General features: G+C 43.7%; 1 protein-coding gene across 1 annotated transcript; it reads left to right on the forward strand.

The window, feature by feature from the left end:
• Positions 1-1,846: 1,846 nt before the first annotated feature.
• Positions 1,847-6,007, forward strand: LOC138795319 (olfactory receptor 13F1-like). The gene is made up of 4 exons (XM_069974309.1): positions 1,847-1,922; positions 5,046-5,157; positions 5,296-5,618; positions 5,724-6,007. The coding sequence occupies exons 1-4, from the start codon at positions 1,847-1,849 to the stop codon at positions 6,005-6,007; spliced, it is 795 nt and encodes a 264-aa protein (XP_069830410.1).
• Positions 6,008-13,095: the final 7,088 nt, after the last annotated feature.

Genomic DNA, 13,095 nt, shown 5'->3' on the forward strand with positions numbered 1-13,095 from the left:
GTGCTTTCGTTTTTCCCTCCTCCCCTTCTAAGAGCTCCAGCACTCTCAGTTTTCTATCTACAGGCCATGTAAGGGCTTATTTGTTACAGGAATAGTTGTACTGTGTAATGGCGTCTTTCATTTTACCATAACATGTATGATGGAATTCCAAATATATTATTTATGAAGATATAAATAGGTGAAATCGTAAAAAAGAATGCAATATGGTAACGTTTGGGGGGTTCCTGTGTCTACGTAATGCACTATATGGTAACAGCGACATGATACCATTATTCTATAGGTCAGTCCGAACACAACCATATGCAGGTTACACAGATTCTCTAATGTTATATATTTTTTTTTATGAAATCCTTTTTTTTGGCAATTAAATATTAATAAAATGGGCCTATTGTGACGCTTATAACGGTTTTACTTTTTCACCTACGGGGCTGTATGGGGTGTCATTTTTTCCGCCATGATCTCTAGTTTTTATTAATACCATATTTGTGAAGATCGGACGTTTTGATCACTTTTTATTGATTTTTTTAAATATATAATGTAACATAAAATCGGTAATCTGCGCACTTTTTCCCCTCTTTTCGTGTACGCCGTTTACCGGTCACAATGACGCTTGTTACATTTTAATAGATCGGACAATTACGCACGCTACGGTATATTATATGTTTATCTATTTATTCATTTTTATATGTTTTATTTATATAATGGGAAAGGGGGGTGATTTAGACTTTTATTGGGGGAGGGGCTTTGGGATAGTGTAATAGTGTTTTGAACTTTTTTTTTTTTACACTTTTGAAGTCCCTTTGGGGGACTTGTACATACAATACTTAGGTTTCTACACTGATGATTGCTATGCCATAGGCATAGCATTGATCAGTGTTATCGACGATCTGCTCATTGAGCCTGCCTGTGCAGGCTCAGTGTAGCAGATCGCCGATCGGACCGCACGGAGGCAGGTGAGAGACCTCCAGCAGTCCGTTTCAACGATCGGGACCCCCGCAGTCACACTGTGGGGGTCCCGATCGGTAAGTGACAGGGGACTCCCCCTGTCACTTACACTTAAACGCCGCGGCGTTTAAGGGGTTAATGACACGCGGCAGCGCGATCGCTGCAGCGTGTCATTACCGGTGAGGTCCCGGCTGCTGATTGCAGCCGGCCCCCACCTGCTATGAAGCGCGCTCCGCTCCGGAGCGCGCTTCATAGCGGGAAAAACACCCAGGACGTAAGGTTACGTCATGGGTCGTCTGGGGAAAGACTTCCATGACGTAACCCTACGTCCAGGGTCGTCTAGGGGTTAAGCACGGTGCCAAAGTAGCTCTTTAAAGGACAGTACGAAAGTCACTCTTAACCCCTTTCCTCAAAATTACGTTTCCGCAACAGGTAGTTCCTGCAACATGACGTTCCAGGAACGTCATGCTTTCCCTGCCTCCCCGCTCTGTCCCTAGCTGCGATCGGGAAGCAGGAGGAGACTCGTACTACCAGACCTAGCACTCACTGAGCTGTTGCTGTTCTTACCTCCCCTGCTCCAGCTCTGGTGGCCGCATCGTGCGGCTCCGGTCCCGGGATCCCCAGCCGCTTCCTGGTCTGATTGGGGACCAGGGTCATGACGTGTGAGATCCGATCTGCCAGTCAGCGGCTGAGGCGGGACCCCACTAAGGCTGCTGACTGGCTGATCGGACCTCACACATCACAACACAGGTCCCTGCTCAGACCAAGAATCGTCTAAGGACCCTGGGACCTTAGCGGCAGGATTCAGCCACCAGTGCTAGAGAGGGGAGGTAAGAGCATTTTTTTCTTTTATCCTTCCCCTCCCCAGCACTTGGGGTCTGGCCAGACTTGTCCTTTAAATATGGGGAAATTCCCAGCAAAAAGGTCAGTTGCCAACTATAGAAATCAGACTGTGATAAAGACTTCGGAGAGCCACAGTAAGCAAGGGCTGCGTACGTCCAGGGCAAAGTCATTATTCTCTCATAAGCCCTATTGGGTGCCATATTGGAGGTCAAATGGTGGAGGGGCTCAGATGCCTACTGAGGCCAGGCAGACATACAGTTTTATGATATAGGTTATTGCCATCTATTTGCTGGGTTATACTGTATATAATAGTTTTCATTGAGTATTTATGAATTTGTCTATATAAGTGTGCGACAATCCTTATGGATACACATATATTATTGCAGGAGATTCTTTCTTCTTCTCACTGTACAATATAACATTTGTCTTATTAATTATGATAAGACCCATCTGTGACAACCAGGAGAATACACCCCATAAATCCCATAGGTCCTGTCAGTAACTGTTCTCTATTATCAGGATATAATTGATCCCCGGAGATTATCATGTTATATATATTTCTCTCTCCATTGTTTGGTGACTGAAGATCGCTGTTCATTCCTGTAGAATAAGAAGAAAAGATTTCCCTATAGAAAGACCTGTCCACCAGTCGGCACTCGAGGGATACGTCAATTCGGTAAGTCTCTGCATCCTTCTTTCTGTGCGGTGTAATTCTATCTCATACAGTCAGACTGACAGCTCTACAGACAAGCAGGAATCCTGATCTCTAATGGGATTTTACTCCTCCACTTTTCAAACCAGATCCAAGGTAAAAAAAAAAAAAATCCCGATACCTTCAGCTCCTCGGCACTTTGCTCCATGACAATTATTCCCGCCCTTTGCTGAATGGGATATATTTTGCATTGAACATACAGAGAGGGAGGAATAATATCTTGTAATAAAGTAAATGTCAGAGTATTTGTCCCATAATCAGCAGCCTCCACCATCAATGGAGATTCAGGACTTGGGGGCAGAGTAACCTCCTTATTGCTGTATAGTGATCAGATACTAATGCTATCCCAATAGTCACTGATGCTGAGAGGAGACACATCCGCATATTATTGCTGATACTTCTTGGTATGGACATGAGGGCTACACTAAGCACTATCAGCAGCAGTGGTGAATGCAATACCATATTCATGCTTGTGTTGTTTGGGGGCAGCCTTCCCCGCCGGTGGTGCCAGCTGGGTTTTGGTGGGGCATTTTGGGTTTAGTCCTGTGGCATTGGGGTTGCAGGGTCATTCCATGTCCTCCCTTTCCTGCACATGCACGCTATGCGGGGGTGGCGGTCACTGACCCACACAGTGTGGAGTTAGCGTAGGGACCCGTGTGAACCAGGAGACCTGCACGCGGTACACGGGGCAATATGGTTTGATCAAATTATATACCTGGCGTTGGTTTTTAAAATAGGCCTAGTGGCATTAGTATCAGCCATAGGTGGGATGTGCAGCCGCTCCTCTCTCTTCATGTCGTACTATCAATGTATATGTTTAAGGGGAATTTGTCAGCACCTGGGCCCTGCCTGTGGTGCTGACCGTGTGCTGTAGCTGTTAGTCCTCTTGTGGCCATCTCATCTTTTGCTAGTTTGTCGGTGCAGTGGATTATGATTATTATTGAAGAGTAAAAAAGGAGTTGTGGCTCAGCATTTGTGCAGCAATCTGGCACACTCACCACTCTATCCTCTTCCATCTCCTTCATCAATAATCTCTGCTGCCCGACCTCCTGCTCTTAGGTGCTGTCAGCCAGCGTCTCTGAGTCTTTATATCAGACATAAACGCTCTAAACGGTGCTGGAGCTGTGGTTTAAGGGTAAACCACCTGTCTAGAAGCCATATACAGTTTTTTCCTGGGTTCTATTCCCCTGATGTAAATGGAAAAAAATAAAAATAAAATATATATAGTATGTATGTATATATATATATATATATATATATATATATATATATATTATTTTTTATTTTTTTTAAACGGATCTGGACCTGAATTCTTTGCACCTAAATTATGCAAATGATACAATAATGAGAAATAATAAATAAATAAATATATTTCATTTCCATCAGGGAAATCAAACCCAGGGGGAAAAACAAAACAAAAAAAAAACTGTTGTTGGTCTCTTCACTAGTGATTTACCACTAGACCACAGCCCTAATACAGTTAGCATTGGAGATTCAACTATATGTAATTGAATATCAGTTCCCTAACGGCGTGTTGCTGTTATGCTTCACCTGCGCATGTGTCAGGGATCTTTTCCTCGCATCATCCTCGCTTACAGTGACTGCACTTTGCGCCCGACCCGGAAGTGGTGGCTGTATGTGACGCGGCCATTCCTGGCCAGCATGGCGGGTGCGCCGATGCAGACAGCGAGCTTAAGGATTAATTGCCACTAGCTGAGACATGGGTATTTATTGGACCCCCACTCGCCCACTCCATCGCTCTTTGTCAAAGTGGTTGCAAAACGCGTTGGAGTGTGGAGAGGTAGGAACTGGTACACATGGCCACCGAGTCAGTATATGGGTACAGGGCTACAGTGAGGTCGGGGTAGGTTATCCATGAGGATGGGGCACAGGGCTTGGATGTGAGACACACATCATGGCCTGCAGTACCTTTTTGTTTACATCGTAAGGGCATATTGCAATTGGAGCTATATTTCTTTTTTATTACCACTACTATTGCTGCTATTAGGCTGTGTAACACAAGGGATTGTGCAATATTTATTTGGATGCTGCTATAAGGTCATCTTTTCTGATTTTTAGTTTGTTATTTGTAACACATATGAATTTATATGTTATTCTGTGACCTGTAGTCCCTCATGAACTGGGATAAATATTTATGTACCAGATTCCCCCCATTGGTTTACATGTCTTTTGTGTTTCTGGTTTTATGGGAGGGCTGATTTTTTTTCTGTCTATATTAAGTAAATAAATAAATATATTGAATAAATTTATTGGTTGTCATTGTGGAGATTTTTTATAGGTTTATATGACTGAAATATAATGATGTTGAGGGCTCTGTGGGGGTCATATTAGCACTTCTAGGGCACCAAAGATAGTTCTTAATGACATTGGCTGGATGTCCGGGCATGTTGTCCTGCTGTATGGGAGGCATCTTACCGATCTTACAGATTACGCTACTTACCTACCACTTTTGTGTAATAATATATGCACTACATCTATGAAAACAGAAAAGTCTTTAAACTTCTTCATATTGAATGTCTTCCAGAAATCTTCCGAATGGAAGCAAGAAATCAGACTCTGGTCACTGAAATTCTTCTACTTGGATTTTCTGAGGTTCTCAGTACAAACCTTCTGTTATTTGTGATATTCTTCCTCATGTATTTAGTATCTTTCAGTGCAACTGGCCTCATTTTCTTCCTGGTTCTCAGTAACCCCCCCTTACATATCCCAATGTACTTTTTCATCTGTATTTTATCTGCTATAGACTTTTGTATAACATCCTCAATTCTTCCCAGTTTGTTGGCCGGTCTCGTACCCGGCCAGAGGATCATCTCGCTAGCCACCTGTGCATTTCAGATCTACATTATTCTTCTTCTGGGAGGATTTGAAAGTCTCCACATAACCTTAATGGCTTATGATCGATATGTCGCCATCTGCCGTCCGCTCCACTATCCAGTCCTGATGAGGTGGAGCAATTGCTATCGGATGACGGCTTCGGTGTGGATCATAACCATTATGCTATTTGGTCTTCCATCCATTGACAGACCTCTCAGATTGTGCTATCCGAATCAGGCAAACCACTTTATGTGTGACCCTCTGGTTATCGCCCAGTTGTCATGTAAGGATGTCCCTGCCAGTCTACTATCTGTTGCCATCTCTCTTCTTGCACTTTTTCTTCCCTTTGTGCTGATCATAGTGTCATATATTTGTATTTTATCCTCAGTACTAAAGATAAAGTCTGCGGGAAGATCCAAGGCCTTCTCCACCTGCAGCTCCCATGTAATGGTGGTGGTCTTATTTTACGGGCCAGCATTTGCCATGCTCTTTGCAGCAATGTCTCAGTATTCATATTATTCATATTATGAGAAATATTTCACTCTTTTGACTAACGTTATCTGCCCAACGCTGAACCCGCTAATATACTGCCTGAATAATAAAGACATTAAAGAAGCTCAGAGAAAAAGTTTGCCTAACTTTGGATGTTATTTTGTTGTCCAGAAAAGGTGATTATTGGATCTAATTTCTCCATCATCATCATCATCATCATCATCATCATCATCATCATCATCATCATCATCATCATCATCTTCCATACACATTGGACTGGGAAAGAAAAGCTACTACCCCCTCAATACATCCACCTTCTCCGGTCTATGAGATGTACATGAGGTGCAGTGGTGACTCTTCACCTCTTGGTAATATACTGTACTTTAAGAAACTGGACATCAGACAGAACTTCTAAATCCAAGGTCCAAATTCCTTAAAGGGGCACTCTGGAGAGAAAATCCTGGTTTTATATGTTTTTTCTTGATTCTCACCTTAAAGACAACTATGGCATTTTTTTTTTTATTATTAATTACAAGGTTGTATAACATGTGTGTAAATTAAGCAGTCTGGCCCCGTTCCCCCCCTTTCCAACTCCCGACCCCCCCCCCCCACGGAAGTTAAATAAAACATACATACATACCCAATTACAGTCAGTTGACCCTGTCCTCTTGTCCCGGGCGCCATTTTGTGATGATGTCGTCACAGCACGGGGCGGGCTAGGTCTTCTTCCTCCTCGGCGTCTTCTGGTAAAGTGAATGGGACATAAAAAGGCTGCTGGTGCACTTGCGCACCAGCAGCCTTTTCATTGGCTGGAGCGCATCACATGGCTTCCAGCTTGCTCAGCCCTGGTTGGCTTGTATTTCTTTTTCCTGTTGAATCCACTTCTGGTTTTGGCACAAAAACTGCCATGTGTAAAGCCAGTAAAAGGACGCTGGTTGACCTCAGGGAGATCAACCGAAACACAGCAAAAATGTCAGTATGTTCTATTGCCCCCTGGGAAATAAAATATGCAAAAAACACTGCAGAGACACCATCACGTGTCTCGATGTCAGTGAGCTAGCCAGACCTTCCTCCGGGAAGGAACAGCCAAACCAAGGAAAGTCTCCAGTCAAGGAAACCACCCAAGCAAGGTATCCAACCACAGAAAGCTGTTTTGGGGTATTTGCCCCTCATCAGTGTGGAGTAGGATTTGGCTAGTGGGAGCAATGCCTAATAAGTGCATGCAAGAGGACACTGGTTGACCTCAGGGAGATCAACCAAAACATCACAGAGACACCAGCGTGTGAAGCCAATGTCTTACTGTACTTATCAGTTGTATTTTAATAGTAATATAGAACATTATTGGTGAGTACTATATTATCATCAGATGGTGGCCTTAGCGTTGGTGGTGGAGGAGAAAGTCCTCCACCTGCTGCAGCATGGGGTTGATACTTAGTGCAGTACTCTGCCGGGAAAGTGGGAAGAGTGACTTGGTGTAGAAGAAGACCTCGTATTCAAGGTTAGAATAATTAGAGAATAAAACCGCCTTTAGCCAAACAAGTCCATGGAGTGTCAGGTTCGGTAGTACGAGTCCCAGGCTTGAACTACTGGACAAAGTTAATCTCTAAAGATTTTAAGAGAAGGTTGAGCAAGTGTGGTGTACCCCCGGTGTGATGTTATATCGGAGGAGTGGCCGGTCACTTGCTAGATGGTGAAGAGTAACACCACTACTGTGGTGGATGGCCGAGATACAGCCGGACCTTGGGATGTTGTCACGTAATGCTAGTGCCTGGTGGGCACACAGGTGTGATGGCATGTCTGCTTTTATTTTATCAGGTCGGCTGTACCCTTTTCTCCTGTGGTCAGTGTCCTGCCGGGATGCTACCGGGTCCCTTGGGATGATATAGTCAGGGATGGCCAGAGTGGTATAGTGACCCTCACGGATAGTAGGAACCGCCACCAACAGAAAGGGGAGATTGACCCAAGGTTGAGGTGTGTGTACTGTGTTGGTGGTGGTGAATAATCACAGACTCTTGAAATAAAGTTGAGTTGGTTTACTACTTGTAAATGTACAGCAGGTAATACAGAAGTGACAATATAATGTTTCCTTGGATAAAGTCTCTGACAAAGTTCCAATAAACACTTCATAAGAGAACGACCAGATCTGTAGTAGAAATGCTGCGTAGGATACAGTCGTGTGGGTTGAGACGTGCTGAGTAATACAATAGGTAGAGTAGCAGAGAGGAGGATGCCGTGAGAGTCTCAACCCAGGTAGTAATGTGCTCTGCCGGGATGTTGGAGGATGAGGTAGAATACTTGTAAGAAGAATCAGAAGAAGAATAAGAACACCTGTGCCTGTGTATTGACCTTTGACTTCAGACTTCATACCACTTTATGCCCACTAGACTCGGCCGAACCTTCCTTATGGGTGACACAGGCCCCAGACCTTGTTACCCGTTATGAGTGGAATGCTGAGGGTTTCCTGCTGACACCCACGCTGCGAGACAGAGTTCCTAGGCTTATGGCAACTTTGCTCTTTGAACTTTGATCAGTTCCTGGCTCTATGGCTCTGGTATGGATACTGTCCTGCACTGTGACTTCTCCTTGTCCTCGGCATGGATTGAGGTGATCCCTGGCTAGTCCTCTCTTAAGAGGGGTTTAACAGTGCACAGTACTTTGCATAGTCACTGGTAAAGAAGTCGGTTGCAGTGAGCTGTCTTACGTCCTATGATTGACCTACTCTTCCTGTCTCCCGCATGACTCACTTCCTCCACAGTGTGTATGGTGGGCTGTGAGTGGGTGAAAGAGTGGGTGAAGGAGTGAAATAGAAGAAGAAAGGAGGAAGATGATAGGAGAAAAGATAGCAGAAATCCTACTGGTCTACAGATTCTGGTAACACACAAGAACAATAACCCTTTGCAATCCTTCAGCTGTGCAGCTTCCACATATACATACATAATACAGTGGCATCTAGTGGCTAACTTTTAGTATTACTTTTCCCTTAATAAACACTGTTGATCGAACTGTACGAGAAAAGTTAGGTTTGAGTCGAACACCTCGATTTTCTCAAACTCGAACTGAGCCGAACTTTTTACTGTTTGTTCAAGTTAGTGTTCGAGTTCGGGTGCCTTTTTGCCAGCCAATCAGTGTAGAGCACATAGAAGTGTCAGAAACGTCATCGCTGAGGTGTAGGGGTCTTATTAGCTGCTAAAATCACTTGGCCATCTCATATATATATATCACTGTGATGTGTTCTGGGTGCCATTTTCTGCTCACTCACTGTGCTATACAGACTGCTCTCTGTCTGTCTGCCTGCTTGCATGCTGCCATTTAGCTTAGTTAGTGTCTCTCCATAGACAGCAATACTTAGGTTTGGTAAGGCTGGGGGACCTCCATTATTTTCTTATTCACACTCAGAGCCCAATAGTCCATTTTTGTCAGTTTTTATTGCTGAATAATAGTATTAAAAAGTCTTCCCATCTCTCACACGCATCAATCAATCACACATAGGAGTTGCTTATTTACATTTATCCTTAGTTGGCAAAAGTTCATTGCTGTCAGTTTTGGGGGTTAAATAGCGTTCAAATATACTGTGTGTTATTGTCATACAGATATATATACTGTGTGTTATTGTCATACAGATATATATATATACTGTGCGTTATTGTCATACAGATATATATATATATATATATATATATATATATACTGTGTGTTATTGTCATACAGATATATATACCGTCTGTTATTGTCATAAAAAAAAAATAATATATATATATATATATATATATATATATATATATAGGAATAGAGTTCTCTCTGTTGCTAAATCTTTCTCAATGGAAAAAAAATAATTTTCACAGCGGTATCCTCCACAAAAAAATCATTTTTTGCAATTTTTTTTAATAAAAAGCCCACCCATAGCTTTCCATCTTTCCAATATCAAAGCTGGGTGACCTCATTATAATGACTACTATACAAGATGCTGGGAAAGCTGGGTGATTGCCATTATACTGACTACTATACAAGATGCTAGGAAAGCTGGATGACCACCATTATACCGACTATTATACAAGATGCTAGGAAAGCTGGGTGACCTCCATATACTGACTACTAAACAAGATACTGAGAAAGCTGGGTGATTGCCATTATACTGACTACTATACAAGATGCTAGGAAAGCTGGGTGACCACCATTATACCGACTACTATACATGATGCTGGGAAAGCTGGGTGACTGCCATTATACTGACTACTATACAAGATGCTAGGAAAGCTGGGTGACCTCCATATACTGACTATTATACAAGATGCTAGGAAAGTTGGGTGAATGCCATTATACAAGATGCTAGGAAAGCTGGGTGACCGACATTATACTGACTACTATACAGGATGCTAGAAAAGATGGGTGATCGCCATTATACTGACTACAAGATGCTAGGAAAGCTGGGTGACCTTCATTATACGGCCTACTATACAAGATGCTACGAAAGCTGGGTGACCGCTATTATACTGACTACTATACAAGATGCTAGGAAAGCTGGGTGACCTCCATATACTGACTACTGTAAAAGAAAACATCGATACATCTAACAGATATTGAGATTGATTTTTCAAAAAATTATTCGTGCCGAAGCAGGGTGTGGACATCGGACGTGGGAGATAAGCCCTCGAGCGTTCTTCAGGAGTCCGTCAACACCAGGGTAGCATTTTCTGCACAACCAGGTTCATGATGTGTACCAGATAAGGCACGTGTGTAAGTTTGCTGATCTTAAGGGCAGCAAGGAGATTGCTCCCGGTGTCGCACACCACCTTACATAGTTACATAGTTAATACGGTTGAAAAAAGACACATGTCCATCAAGTTCAACCAAGGAGGGGATGGATACAGGGAAAGGGGAGGGATTATGATAGGTTCTATACATATGCATTTAAGTTATTTTGGTCTAGGAACTTATCTAGGCTGGTTTTGAAGCCCTCTACTGTTTTTGCTGTGACCAGATCCTGAGGTAGACTGTTTCACAGATTTACTGTTCTCATGGTGCCAGGTTCTTAGCACCCAGCCAGTGGTCGGTCTGGGTGTGCACAGCCCTCCACAGCTCTTGAGCTGTGTGTTGATGGTCTTCAAGACAAATTAATTTAAGAACAGCCTGGTTTCTCTTAGCATATGATGCTAACTTTCGAGGTTCGAAATCCTGGCTGTGCACCATCCCAGCAGTTTTGGAGACTGTCGACAGAGATCCAGAGGCATCAGAGGCAGTGTCAGCCACCAAAGTCACCCAGTGAGCAGTCCAGGTTATGTAAGGACCTAGACCGTGCTTACTGGTCCATGTGTGTGTAGTCAGATGGACCTTGGTGGACACAGATGCAGCTAACGCACTTGAGATATTTTTTCCAGCACGCTGGGCCAGGACAGGGACAGCTTTTCTTGAAAAGAAATGTCTGCTAGGCATCTGATACTGGGGACATGCCAGGGTCAGAATGTGGCGGAAGCCATCTGTGTCCACGAGGCTGAAAGGCAACATTTCCAAAGCCAACAGCCGACATTAAGTTTTTTGGCTTTGGGATGGTTGGGGTAAAAGCACTTCTTATGCTCCCACATCTGGTACACAGAAGGCTGGATGCTGAACTAGCAGCTGTACGGCGAGCAGGTCACACTGGTGGTAGGTGAAGGTGTCAATCATGTTGGTGGCGGTGGGGAGCAGCCAACAGGATCTTTGAGTGGAGATGGTGCTTGGTCATGCTTCACCAGAACATTGGCATAAAAGGGCCGCTTTGGCCTGACAGTGGAGGAGAAGGAGGAGGTGGTAGATGTGACTGTAGTTGGAAGCCCAGGACTTGTGTGGCCTTTTTTCTTAGAGCGACTATTCCACAGCAATTCATGCTTTCCCTGCATGTGCCTGTTCATGCTCATGGTACTTAAACACTTTTAATTTTTTCCTCTAATGACAGCCAACAAATACAACATAACACCTCAGTCGGAGAATCAGAGACTGGATCAAAAAAGGTCTAGGCTTCACAGGTTCAGAACCTCTTAGACGGCGAAACCCTAGTAACGGTCTCCCCGCTGCCATCACTGACCACGGCTGGCGCAGTAATATCAGCAGACTTGTGCGACGGCCCTCTCCCTTTCTTACGTCGGACCCGCACTGTAACTACCTCATCCTCCTCATCCTTCACTGACGATGCCACCGGAATCTGTCACTCCAAAGACCACGTTGGATCCGCAATGTCATCATCACCATCATCGTCATGACAGGTGACTTCCTCTATCTTACAGTCTACATCCTCAAAGTGCAGGCTAGAAGCCACAGGCACTTTCACGCATTGCTGACCGCTCGGTATTTCGGACAACAGACCTGCTTCCTGATCCTCCTCTGAGGGCATCAGCAATTGGGCGTCAGAGCAGACTAAATCATCCTCTTTGGCCTCTTGATCTTTTGAACCTCCTTCTGACCCCATCTGCATTGTGTGGTCAAAGAGCTCTTCAGAATCTGGATTATTTTTAGTGGCATGTATATTGGGTAGGGACATTCTACCCATGTTTGCTTTCATTTAGACTGACAATGATGATTATGACATTTGTGGCCATGACTGAGAGGAAGTCAAAGCGCTTGATTCAGGGTCCGATAACCACTGAAGAACAGATTGACGATGCTGTTCATTAATAAGACACACAGGAAATATTGCAAAAGAGGACGGGCCTGAAGGTCCTGCTACTGACAATGTTCTCGCTTGTATGTTGGCCAGAGCACTGGAAGCAGTGCCTTGTGCACCACCTACATCTACAGGTCTACCCACTCTCGATAAATCCCCGTACACAAATCAGATGTGCGATTAATTACTGGGTATAACAGATTCCGTATTTTTTTAATGACGGACAAAGAACATATGTAAGCTTCTAGGAATACAGCTGTATCAGTGAACAAATGCACGTACACAAAGGAGATGTACGTTTAATCACTGTATAACAGATATCTACTAATTCATATTTTTCCTGATGGACAGAGGACCTTTTTCAGGTTATAAAAATACAGCTGTAATAACTGAAGAAATGCACGTACACAAACAAGAAGTACGTTTAATTAATGTATAACAGATGTGAGCAGACCAAAATACACTATGTATAAATTGGCAAATCCAATATGCAGCCTACAATCCCAAAGCTAAGTATTGCTGTGGCTTCAATAGTGTCTATGAACAGGAAAATGCTTGTTTCAAATATGCTAGTGTAACCCTGATAAACACCCCACTAATCTAATGAGTTTAGCCGCCAATGAGACCCTTACAC

The sequence above is a fragment of the Dendropsophus ebraccatus genome, chromosome 6 (assembly GCF_027789765.1).
Source record: "Dendropsophus ebraccatus isolate aDenEbr1 chromosome 6, aDenEbr1.pat, whole genome shotgun sequence".
In the NCBI taxonomy this organism is placed as follows: domain Eukaryota; kingdom Metazoa; phylum Chordata; class Amphibia; order Anura; family Hylidae; genus Dendropsophus; species Dendropsophus ebraccatus.